The sequence below is a fragment of the Schistocerca serialis genome, chromosome 1 (genome assembly GCF_023864345.2).
Source record: "Schistocerca serialis cubense isolate TAMUIC-IGC-003099 chromosome 1, iqSchSeri2.2, whole genome shotgun sequence".
NCBI lineage: Eukaryota > Metazoa > Arthropoda > Insecta > Orthoptera > Acrididae > Schistocerca > Schistocerca serialis.
Window position 1 is genome coordinate 432074623 of NC_064638.1, and position 13047 is coordinate 432087669.

Consider the following 13047-nt stretch of genomic DNA (forward strand, 5'->3'; position numbering starts at 1 on the left):
CACTTATACCTCACCTGTCTTTCAACATCTTTGCCTCTGTACTTCCGCCTTGACTGACATCTCTGCCCAAACTCTTTGTCTTTACAAATGTCTGCTTGTGTGTGTGTGTGTGTGTGTGTGTGTGTGTGTGTGGGCACACACACTCATCTGCACATATACAGACACAAGCAGACATTTGTAAAGACAAAGAGTTTGGGCAGAGATGTCAGTCAAGGCGGAAGTACAGAGGCAAAGATGTTGTTGAAAGACAGGTGAGGTATAAGTGGCAGCAACTTGAAATTAGCGGAGGTTGAGGCCTGGTTGGTAACAGGAAGAGAGGATATACTGAAGGGAGCGCGCGCGCGAGTGTATACTTGTCCTTTTTCCCCCCTAAGGTAAGTCTTTCCGCTCCCGTAATTGGAATGACTCCTTACCGTCTCCCTTAAAACCCACATCCTTTCGTCTTTCCCTCTCCTTCCCTCTTTCCTGATGAAGCAATGATTGGTTGCGAAAGCTTGAATTTTGTGTGTTTGTTTGTGTGTCTATCAACATGCCAACGCTTTAGTTTGGTGATTTACATCATCTTTGTTTATATATAATTGAAGTTAGATTACATATGAAGGTTCTTCCCACTTACCCTGGGCTAGTGCATCATGAGTTCCTGCTGTATGGTCGAATGGTCAATAAGGAGTTCTATCTGGATGTTACGTGCTATTTGTGAGAAGCAATTTGAGGAAAACTACCAGAATTGTGGCAAAACCACTCTTGGCAATTGCATCACGATAATGCTACCGCTCACGCCACAATGCTTGTTCATGATATTTTTGGCAAAAAACAATGTGGTTATGTTGCCCCAGCAACCGTATTCACCAGTTATGACCCACAGTGACTTCTTTCTATCTCCAAGGCTGAAGAGAACCATGAAACGACAATGTTTTGCTATCATTGATGAGATACAAACAGAAATCCTGAAGGAGCTTAACGCCATAACGAAAAGTGAGTTCCAGAAATACTTTCAAGAGTGGAAAAAGTACTGGTATAAATTTGTTATATCTAAGGGGAATTACTTTGATGAATAAATGAAGATTTTTTAAGAAAGACAAAAATTTCTGTTACTTTTTGATCATGTCTTGTACACAAACAGAAGTCAGACCTAAAAATGACTATCGAAAATTCACTTTGCAGTAAATCACCCCAATATAATACACACTAAATACATGACAAGAGATATTCAAATTATGAAAACAGAAAGAAAAGAACAAAAAAAGACAATCAAAAAAAGCATGGTTAAAAGAATGCGAGCATCAGCGCATGATGGGAGAGGCAACTGCGTGGTGGGGGTAAGGAAGAGGCTGATCTGGGGAGGGGGAGGGATAGCATGGTAGGATTAGGGGATGGGGAGGGGGAGGGTTAGCATGGTAGGATTAGGGGAGAGATAGTGCTGCTTGTGGGAGTGTATGGGGACAAGGTGGAGGGAGGCTACGGCACCTAGGTGTAATCAGGAAGTTAGATGGAGGGTGCTGGGGTTGGGGTTTGCAGAAAAGGAGAGAAGTAAAAAAATTGAGGGTGTGTTGGTGGAATGGAGGGCTGTGTAGTGCTGGAATGGAAACGGGGTAGGGGCTAGGTGGGTAAGGACAAAGACTAATGAAGGTTGGTGCCAGGAGGGTTACAGGAACATAGGATATATTGCTGGGACAGTTCCCACCTGCACAATTCAGAAAAGCTGGTGATGGTAGGAAGGATACAAATGGCACAGGTTGTGAAGCAGTCATCTAAATCATGAATGTCATGTTAGGAAGCGTGCTCAGCAATGGGATGGTCCAGCTGTTTTTTGGTCGCAGATTGTCAGTGGCCATTCATGGGGACAGACAGCTTGTTGGTTGTCATGCCCACATAGAATGCAGCACAGTGGTTGCAGCTTAGCTTGTAGATCACGTTACTGGTTTCACGATAGCCCTGGATGACTAAGGAGGAGGTTGTTGGTTTGGAGTCCATTGGGCATAGGGAAAGGTAATGTTAAGTAGCAGTTGGCCATGGCGTTAAGGATATTAGTGTAAAGGGAGATGGCATCAGTAGTGACGAGCAGGGCACCATGTGGTAAAGGAACAGGAACTGTGGAGAGTTAGTTGGGGAAATGGTTCGTATCTTTAATATAAGAGGATAGGTAGCAGGTAATAGGCTGAAGGTGTTGATCTATGAGAGCAGAGGTTCTCTCAGTGAGGGCACAGTAACCAGCCACAATGGGGTGTCTTAGGTGATTATGGATTTTAGGAAGCATGTAAGAAGATAGGAGTGCAGGGAGTGGTAAGGATGAGGAGAGAGATGGTCTCCAGGGAGAGGTTCTGGGATGCACCTAAGGATTTGAGGAAAGACTAGCGATTGTGCTGGATTTCTGGAATGGGGTCACTGTGGCAGGGTCTGTAGGTGGATGAATCTGACAGCTGGTGGAGTCCTTCTGTCAGATAATCTTTGCAGCTCAAAGCAACAGTGGTGTAGCCTTTGTCAGCTGATAGGATTACAAGGTCAGGATCAGTTTTTAGGTGGTAGATTGCAGTTTTTTCTGCAGATGTAAGGTGGGTTTGCTTGTTAAGTGATTTGGGGAGTGATGCCAATGCAGGGTTTGATATTCAGAAATTCTGGATAGTTAACAGGGGGTGATTTAGCGGGCAGTGGGGTTTGATCATTGTTGGATGGAGGACTGAACTGAGCCAGACAGGGCTCAACATTGGTCTTTGGTTGAGTCTGATTGGTAGGATTGGTTGCGAAAAGTGTGTTCACTATAGAGACCGGGAGGAGGAGAGAAGGTCTTTAACAAGACCAGCATGATTGAATTTAGGAGTGGGGCAAAGGTGAGGCCGTTAGAAAGCTGCTACCCCTCCCCCTCACTGGCCAAGACTCCTTATTACCATCACCACCCAGTTGCCTCTTCTGTCGTGCACTGCTGCGCACAGTCTGGTTTCAGCTGCTAGAGACTTGGTCATTTGTGTGTGTGTGTGTGTGTGTGTGTGTGTGTGTGTGTGTGTGTGTGTGTGTCCATGAGTGATGAGTAGCAACTATCCTTTTCACAATATTATTATTTCAATAAAAGTGGTCTCTCTCCAGGATGCTTCCTTTAAAACGTGACAGTGGTTGATAATATACAAGTTACATGAAAGTTAAAAGTTATTTGGTTAACACTAAGAAGCACTATTTCATTATCCAACTCATAATGAACTTGTTAAAGATTATGTAAGTGGCCTGTAAACATTTTAGTAAATGAGTTAAACCTTATTTATCCATTGAAGACATGAAGTCTGTAAATGAGTCGACAATCATGTGTGATATTTCATTTATGAAAATCAGTCTCGATCACACATGTTATACAACTCAGATACATGAGAGGAAGAAGACACTAAGTCCAGACAAAAAGTTTGTTGCTTGTCGTAAAATGGTGCATTTTCTGATCTAATTGCAGAAGCTTTTGGAAAAATTAAAGTTAAAATTGGATTTCAGACAAAAGGCATGATTGGTTCACCACCAAGTTGGCAGTGACAAGAACAAATATTTGGAATCCAGAGACTAAAAGATCAGTTGCCAAAATTGTGCAAGGTTTTATATTGGTTGGACTGGGAGGAATTTAAAGACTTGCTTAAAGAGTGGATTTGCTACTATTTGCGTAAGGAAAAGCATGCAGCAGGAATTATGCATGAAGATATGGAAGTGTTAAATAGGGCTTTGAAACAACAGTATTATTGAATCTGTTGGAGGAAATGGAGATCTGAGTCCTTAGAAAACAGATGGGGGTTATTGCTCAATGAATAGCAAGTGCTTAACTTAAATGCCTATTTTGATGTATTCATGAATTTACTAAAATGAACAGCACCACCTAATTCTGCTAGCAATTTCACAGGAAAACGAAACAGTTCACACACTCTACTGTCAGGACTTTTATTAAATAACTATTGTTTCATTTATCATTTTCACATAAAGCTGTGTTTCATTCGCCTTGTCATCCTGTAACATTTTCTGTTAATAGATTCCACAATATATTACTTTCTACAATTTTTATTCTAACTTTCATACAGTGGTGTTATTTATGTTGTCTTGATAATAGGTTTCTATTAATAAGTTATTACCTTTTACATGTTTGAATCAGATTTTAAGTATGGATTTTATTTTTGCATTTTGTATTTCAGTAAACACTGGATAGCCCTGAATGGAATAACAAGTATATTATGAAAGGGGTAGATTGCTACTCACCACATAGAGGAGGCATGGAGTTGCAGTCAGATCATGCATTTTCTTTTTTATACCATTGGATTTATGATACTAATTGCTTGTGTACTGCAGCCCTAGTGCCCTCTATTGACTAAGTTATGTTTGTATAAGTACAGGACACCCCCAGACCAATACCAGAACATTTTATGTTCCCATGTGTACAGATGATCGAACAATGATATTTGTATCTACATACTTTTAATAGTACTTATGGCTGGTACATTCGGCTGCTAGCCGTGTTACCTATTTATATATTCCTAGGTTTTCTCTGCATTTAGCCTTATCAAATTACTGTTTTATCTATTTTTTATTTAGAACATATTTGATGATGGCACTTAAGCCAAAACCAGCAATTTAAGTTGTATAACATATATGATGAAGACAAACATTTATAAATAAACCTTTATGGTAAGGGTAGGAAATTGAGTCCAGAGGATGAACTGAAAAGTGATTTTACTGTGATCGCTTTTTAATGATACTGATACAAATAATATTTATTTTCTGTTGCTGGATGTTTTACCAGTTCCTCACTACTATTTGTAGTTACATAGATGAAAAATTGAAATATTGATTCAGAAATTCTTAAAATAACCATTATTACAATGTGTCCTTTAGTTGATGTCACTGTCTATCACCGGGGTTTCCATGGAGATCTCAATGAAACTTTCCTTGTGGGAAATGTAAGCCCTGAGGCCAAGAAACTGGTGAAAGTCACATCAGAGTGCCTTTTGCGTGCAATAAACATAGGTGAGTTTAAAATGAGTACAAATAACACTTTTGACACTTAAAAGTACTGGAGTTTTAGACATTACAATATCTTAGTATTATCTAGTCTAACAAATGTGAACAGAATGTTATTGGGGTTGTTTTCTGCAAAATATTAATTTATCATGTAGTGAGTTTACAGCCACTTTTAATAAATAAATGGGAACAATTAGAATGAATGTGAAAATGAAGCACCAGTGTTGATAATATTGACATCTATTCTTATACAAATTCTAGCACTTTTTGGGGAAAAGATTATGTACATAATTTGCTTTAAGCATTGTTGTTAGCAATTACGTCATAAGCTGCTGCTGTTTCATAAATTTCTGTGAAGAATAAGAACTGACATATCATATCTGCAATCATTTTAATGTAAATTTTTATTACTAGGGACCTAAAAATGTAGCAACAATTGCAAGCAAAAGTTGCTTGGTGGGGAAGCTTTTCAGCTGAAATGTTTGCTTTTGTAAAAATATCTTTTTTCATCTTTGGGATCTATTTAAGCTTTCAACAAATGATTGTTTCTGTTGAGAAGCAACAGCATTTTCCCACCTGTAAACAGAGTGCTTCTATGATTTAAGGTGTTTCTTGACATTATTTTTATTTTCCAACCCAACTTGATACTTACAAAATATGCTGTATATTGATTTCAGTCTTTCTTGGGCATTCATAATCATTTGACTCATACTTGACAACGCTATGGATAGAACTGACAAGATATTCAGTGTAGAAGTAGAACTGAAAATAACTCAATTTGCACATTAAGGGAAGATTTTTGGCATGATCAAAATATGTTCACAGGTTTTGATTCCGGTTGCTATAGCGTGAAGTGCAGACGTAATAAACTGGCAGTTAGCCATGAGTGTCAGCAAATTAGAATTTTGACTGCGCAAGGTGAGAGGAGCGATGCAGAGAAACAGTGTCTCCTCCTTGCTGGGCAGCCACTCTACTTCTGTGTTCCGTTTTTCTGCGAAAGCTGAAATAACTTATGGTCATGGGGATAATTGATGCCTTCTGGTACTGTGAGGATCATAATCGAATTTTATAATGGACAAAGTTTAATCTCTTCATTCCATACAAAATAAGAACAGAAAACAAGTAAAGCACAACACAAAGCCTTTGGTAACAGCTACCGTGCAATTACTCACTGAAGTCGGTAGTGTCATAAATGAGGAAGACCAGGCCTGACCTCTAGTGGTTTTTGATGCAACTACAGTTCGAACCACCTGCTGCATCAAATTTTGACATTAAAAAAGTGGTCACATTATACCAAGTTTTGAACTTTAGTTATAAGACTAATGTAAGCATATCCCCCCGCCCCCAAAGGGTGTATATTCTATTATTTTTCTATTGATTCTTACTTCATTATGCTTCATGACTCTTGTACAGACCATACAACTGTGCACAGTTGGCATAGCACCAGAGAATCAAACTCACTGATACATCATTGCATTTGTGTACTTTTTATTTTGCATACATGTTCTTGAACATGGGCTTTCAGGGTGTATGTGCTATTATTTTTTTGTTGTTTTAGTTTTCAGTTAAATTTTTGTAGTTTTGATGGTAAGAAGTGTTACTCTAACAAAGAGTTTTACTGTATCCCATTACTGCAGAATAATACTGTAGCAGTGAAACATAAACGAGAGAAAAAAAAATTGCAGTTGCAAAAGAAATGTGCCATTTACAACAACAAAACATGGTGCATACACAAGTGTCTTTGGACAGCAAAATGCGTCAAAGGCTTTAGGATGAAGACTATGCAATACTTCATAACAACAAACTGCTTCCTATGAGTGCAACATCACAACTATTTACATTAGGTTTGTTTTAGCAGTTGCCAGTTGGCTCATGCCTATGCGCAGTTGATTCACATGTGAGCTGTACCTTCTCCTGCTTGTTGCTACTTGAAGTGGGGCGGTTAGCTGTATCAAAAGAAGCAGCAAACTGCAGATGCTACCCTGAAAAATTTTTCTTATGCACCCAAGCTTCTCCACGTGACCCATGTTTATGTTCGTGATTTTGCTGTTTCTTCTTTGTTTAAAGCTCTCACCTCAAACGAAAATAAAATGGATTTCTGTGCCTGGGAGTTATAAAGTGAATTAAAATACATTGTCATAATTACAGAAGGCTGAACTATGTTATGGTTTGCAGTTTTCTGATTTTGTTTCCATGTTTCTGGCAGTCAAGCAAAAATCGTCATGCCAAAAAATGAAGTTATTTTTGTCGCTTTGCTAAAGAAATTTGGCCTTTATTAACCTTTTCTGCAGTGGCAGTCAATTTATTTGAAATGGAGTGTTTCATTCCACACTATTGGCTAGTTTCAACTGTTTGCTCAATTTCAAGTGCATGTCTGCGCCCTTGTATAAAACATTAACCATTGAAAGGATTGATAAGTTTTGCAGTTCTAAGGGAAAGTATACTGTCACTTAATATGGTAAAAGCGTATGTTAACCCGGGAAATGTGTATTTTTAACTGGGAAACCCAGGAAAAATCCAGAATTTTTTTTCTTTGTCCACATGTAAACCCTGTCTTTCCAAATTTGGCTTTTCCAGCTGACGTAAAAGACCAGTAACAGAAAATTGGTCACACTTCCAATATTTATATGCATAAAATAAAAACTGTTTGAAATTCTTTGATAAAGTAATAATTCTCATTGAAATAGGGTTTATTGGGGAAGTTCACATTTTGAGGCAGAATTTGCATCTTGAAAATGCGAATTTTTCAGTTTGTAGCTATCAATAAAATGAAGGTAAAGCTTGAGAAACCTGCCCATAAACCAATGAGCAATTACGTGCCATATACACACACATTTGTCTCTCCGTGTTGGAGAGAGAGATTGTTAATATTGTATCAGTTAACTGCAGGAATGTCCGTAGTAAGGCCCCAGTAATAGTGTCACCTATTAACAGTAAAATTACCTACGTAGCACTACGAAAAGAAAGCTGGTTGAAACCCACTGTACTGAAGGCAAGATGCCATCAGTGGTACCATATCTGTTGCTGTTAAGAACTTGATCATATTTAGTGATGTTAACACACATTTCAGATGCCAAATAATTTTATAGAAGAAAAGAATCAAGAGTTGATGGAACATTGTAATTGGGTGCTTTTATAGAAAACCTATTTCAGGGAAGAACAGGAGAATGTCGCTTATAAATTTCCTGATCATACTCCAGTAACAGCTATAGTTTCAGCGTACCTGCAATGGTCTGGGAGACTAGCCTTACTAGAACAGGTGGCAGAAACAGTGATTCATATGATGTTATACTAAATCTATTATCAGAAAGATACCTTGAATGTAGAAAACTGGCTTATAATGAGAGAACTGGCTCACTAAATATTACATCTTAAGCTGTGGTCACAGTGGCACCCTAAATAGTTGCTCGAGGTCATCTTTAAAGAATCAGCTGACAACTTGTTCACAGTGCAAACGGTTTTCACCAGATTTTGGCAGAATGAACACCATGGCTGCACTGTAGATTTTGCTATTAAATCAATCTTGAATGTATGTATATAAGTCACATCTGTTTTGAAAAAAATATGGCAATTATTGGAATAATTAGAAAAATTTTACTAATGAATGAGATAAAAAGAGAGATTTTCTATTACATAACATGAGATGATTTATGATGACCTTGAGAAGCAAAATTAGAAATTCTCTTCACAAATTCAAATCAATTCAGCAAAATAGGCATATGCCAGCTAACCTGCAAAAGGAGCTACATTCAGCATGTACAAGGGTGGTTTGAAAAGTTCTCGGAACAGAATAGAAAAAAAGTACATAAATCACCGAAACTTTTTTTATTTTTCAATGTAGTCTCCTTGTAGATTCCTGCACTCCGTCCAGTGATGTTCCAGTGCCTTGATCCCATCTCGAAAAGCAGTTACCTCCAGACCTGCAAAATAGTTGTCAACTCCGGTTATCAATTCTTCGTTTGAAGTGAATCTTTGCCCACCAAGAAAAATCTTCAGTTTTGGCAAGAGATGGAAATCTGGCGAAGCCATATCAGGCGAATAAGGTGGGTGTGGCAACAATTCATACCTTAGTTTGTGTAATTTTGCCATCACGATGGCAAATGTGTGTGAACCAGTGTGAAGAGTTGTGGCACCCATCTTGCAGATAATTTTTTTTTTTTTTTTTTTTTAATTCTAATTATTCAGTTAAAATGTGATGTACTTTTTTCCATCTTCGCAAATCACTACGCAGGAACAACAGAGCCACATCACCGTCACAGCTCTCTACCAAGAATACGTGTTTGCAGGCAACAGTCCAATGAGTGTCATGTAAACAACTCATTGTACTAGTGCTTACCTCTTGTGGTGATTACGAGAACTTTCTCAAACCACCCTCATATGTGAAAGAAACATAAATTTTAGAATAAGATGCTCTGGACATCTAAAACCCTGCAAAGTGGAAGCACATACTCCACATTTGCAAACCACTTCATGTAACAGAATCACTGCCTTACTGAGTTAGAAACATCAGTAAACAGGAATAACAATTTGTAGACAGCTAATGCCAATCAGTCACAGATTTTTTATTTTTTTAAAGACAATAAGCTTAATTGTCAAAATTTGACACACTTTACCTCTCTCACTTGAACATATAATTTTTTGAGGTTATAATCTAGGCCTAAAATTTCGAATACAGATTTTGATTGTATTGCAGATGACATGCTCCATTAAGTATAGACATGAAGCTGAAATGGCTAGACAGCCACAGAACATGCATAATTTAATAAAAGGTAACATTCAATGAATTATTATTAAATTTTTAAGTTGTTCCAAAAGTGTGCTTTATGATAAAGTAGCTATTTCGGACCATAGATTCCAACACATACCCCTGATACGATATTTCTCATTCTTGGGATGCCAGAAACTGCTCCTTTCTTTTATTAAACTTATAAGCTCCTTACAGTGTAAGTTTTGCATGTAAGAATGTTGTTGGTAGGTTCGACTGAAGAAAACAAATTGACATGAATTTCATTGACCATCATAACAAGTCTGTCTGTTCAGGTTTGAGGCTGGTTGCCCTGAGGCTGTGCTTGAGGGACCTCAAGATGTACTTACCTCCTATTTGTTCTACCCAGGTACTATATTTTGTGTGTCTTGCATTCCATTTTGGAAGATTTAACTCTTGAATTCCTTTGTTCTAGCATAGTTCACACCCAGAATGAGTGTTTCACTCTGGAGCGGAGTGTGCGCTGATATGAAACTTTCTGGAAGATTAAAACTGTGTGCCGGACCGAGACTCAAACTCAGGACCTTTGCTTTTCACGGTCAAGTGATCTCACAGAAGCTCTTCTGCGAACCTAACAGAACTAGCCCTCCTGGAAGAAAGGATGTTGCAGAGACATGGCTTAGCCACAGCCTGGGGGATGTTTTCAGAATGAGATTTTCACTCTGCAGCAGTGTGTGTGCTGATATGGTAGAGCACTTGCCCGCAAAAGGCGAAGGTCCCGAGTTTGAGTCTTGGTCCAGCACACAGTTTTAATCTGCCAGGAAGCTTCATAGTTCACACCTGTTTTTGTTGTTTTCATTTCTGTGAGAGGTCTATAAGGCATCTCACCTGCTTTCACTATTCATCAATTTAACTTGCGGCGGTAATATATTCTTATCACATGACTCTTATTCTGTGATGAATAGTGAGAGCAGGCAAGATGCAACATAGACCTCTCACAGAAATGGAAACAACAAATAGACGGGTATGAACTACGTTACAGAGAAGGAATTCAAGAGTCAAAACTTCCAAAATGGAATGTAAGAGGCATAACGTGCGGCCTGTGTGGAACAAATAGGAGTTATGTACATCTGGAGCCCCCTTTGTTAAATGTCGCTGTTGCAAACTGACATTACGCCACAACAAATACACAAACTTGAATATAGTAAACAGACATGTCAGTCACCAGACGGAAGGTTCTTAATTTTGTGAAGAAAAAATTAAACCAGGTGACATGTGGAACCGGACCTTCCAGGTAGCAAACACCATCACTACACAACCACGACGTACTAATGTTGCTCGATATTGCACATGTTAAATGTGGACCATTCACTGTTTGTAAAATAATTTTTTTTTTTTTTTTTTTTTTTTTTTTTTTTTTTTTTTTTTTTTTTCCCCCCCCACAGTTCAGTACACATTCTTCCTGTTTTCATGCTTCATCTGTGTTCAGTTTTTGATGGGCTATCCAATGGGCTAACTTACCACTAAATCCCGAGTGATTGGGGGGGGGGGGGGTTGATGGGGTGTTACCCTTGTGAGAAATGTAGTGAAGAACATGAAATGCCCATCGTGGTTGAATAGATATTAGAAAGTTGCTACAAAAACAGAGGAGACTTCATCATACCTTTGAATGAAGTGAAAGCCTTAACAAATAAAACCTGAGTGATGACAGTTTAGTGTAAAGAGAAAATTACCAATAAACTTTCAGTGGATTGGTAATTAGAATTTGGTGCATCACTGTGATAAAATATCCTAAGAATGGTTAGTCTTACACGAAGTTAGTAAACAGTTGAAAACCTTTTATACAATTACTCAGATGTTGTACTGCCACTGAAATGGAATGCCATTGTCAAGGGTGTGATAATAAATTTGATCTGAAATTGTTTTACTGTGGAAAGTTATAAATGGCAGATATTGAGAAGTGTTCATGAAACAAAATAACCAAGAATGCTCTGCACTGTTCTTTTTGATTAGAATAAGGTGCAGGGCATTCATACTTTCAATAATTGCTATTGGACAGTGTTCGTATAATTGGGGTTGCATCACAGACATCAGTCTGTTACAGAATTATGGGACATGTTTTATGCTTGTGGCATTGTGACTCCATTTTGGAGGCCATAATTGCCTTCTGTAAGACTTGACCAGGCATCCATAAGCAGCAAAATTGTGAAACATGCCTCATTCTTTTTGTCCATGTGATTCAGAAAGCAGTAGGTAGTGGTGCCTGTGGAGATGCTGTGTTGACTTCTGGGAGGCATGCTGCAGTAGGTGTATAATTAAATGCAGGAAGACATGCAGAGGATCTGTTCTTAGTTCAGAGACTGATAGTTGTCACCACCATCTTCTCCCAACAGAAACAGATGTAGTGTTTATTCATAAGTTGGCAGAAAGACGCATTATAGTTGGGTTTACACAATTGGCGGTCCTTCTCTGGGAATTGTCAAAACCGTGAAATAGATAAAAGTAGTTTGAAGTGGAATTATTGCATAAAATTAATTGGAAAGTCAGATGCTAAACTGAGATTTGTCAAAATAATCCAAAATACAGCACAATGCACTTTTGTCCTCTGCATGGAAATAGGTGATTATGACCAATTTTCTTATGCTGACTTCAGATTTGATTTGTTTTTAGTTTTTCTCCATTACCTACAGTTTCTTCTGGATATCAGTTTATTCTGTGTTACAGAAATATGCTTTAATTTAATTGAAGTAAGTTTCAATTCACATGCAACAGGGAAACTTTCTTCTCTGCGTGTATTTTGATCTCTGTGTTTGCCTAACTAGTGTTAGCTATCATAAACAGAACTCACAATTATGCCTTGTGCTGCCACATGGTGAGTTTTCTTGCAAATTTGGAAGAGAGAGTATTGGTGCTACACTGTAATGGCAGTTACTGTTGTATTTGTGTTTTGTGCCTACATGAAGTTACGTTCCTAGTTCACTGTGGCCACCTGCTAAGGCAGAAAGTTTCTTCCTTCACGCACTTTCTGCCACCCACATGTCGATTCTGCTGTGCTGTGGAATACCAGCATCCCACAGTCACTGGCTACTAGTACAGGATAATAGCTCAGTTCCTTGCGAGGCTTCTGCTGACCTAGCCTCGCCATCAGTCTTGGTCTTCTTGTGGTATCAGCATTGACTTCTGTCCCATGACCAAGCAGCAACAAACATGCCACACAGCAGTGCACCCCATACCAAGTCACTCATTGAGAAGTTCCAGGACTTACTCGCCCCGCACCGGTTTTACACCCTCTCCACTACCCAGAGTAAAATTGGTGTCTTGTGCCATAGGAAATTCCAGCCGGAAGTGTTAGTGCCCATGTGAGT

At 38.6% G+C, this 13047-nt stretch overlaps 1 protein-coding gene across 1 annotated transcript in view; it reads left to right on the forward strand.

The window, feature by feature from the left end:
* The window catches only part of LOC126472480 (methionine aminopeptidase 1), a 118205-nt gene that overhangs the window by 93747 nt on the left and 11411 nt on the right, over positions 1–13047 (forward strand). Inside the window, exon 6 of the mRNA XM_050099937.1 lies at positions 4852–4983. Within this exon, the coding sequence (XP_049955894.1) occupies positions 4852–4983 (132 nt within the window). The remainder of the gene's footprint in view (positions 1–4851; positions 4984–13047) is intronic.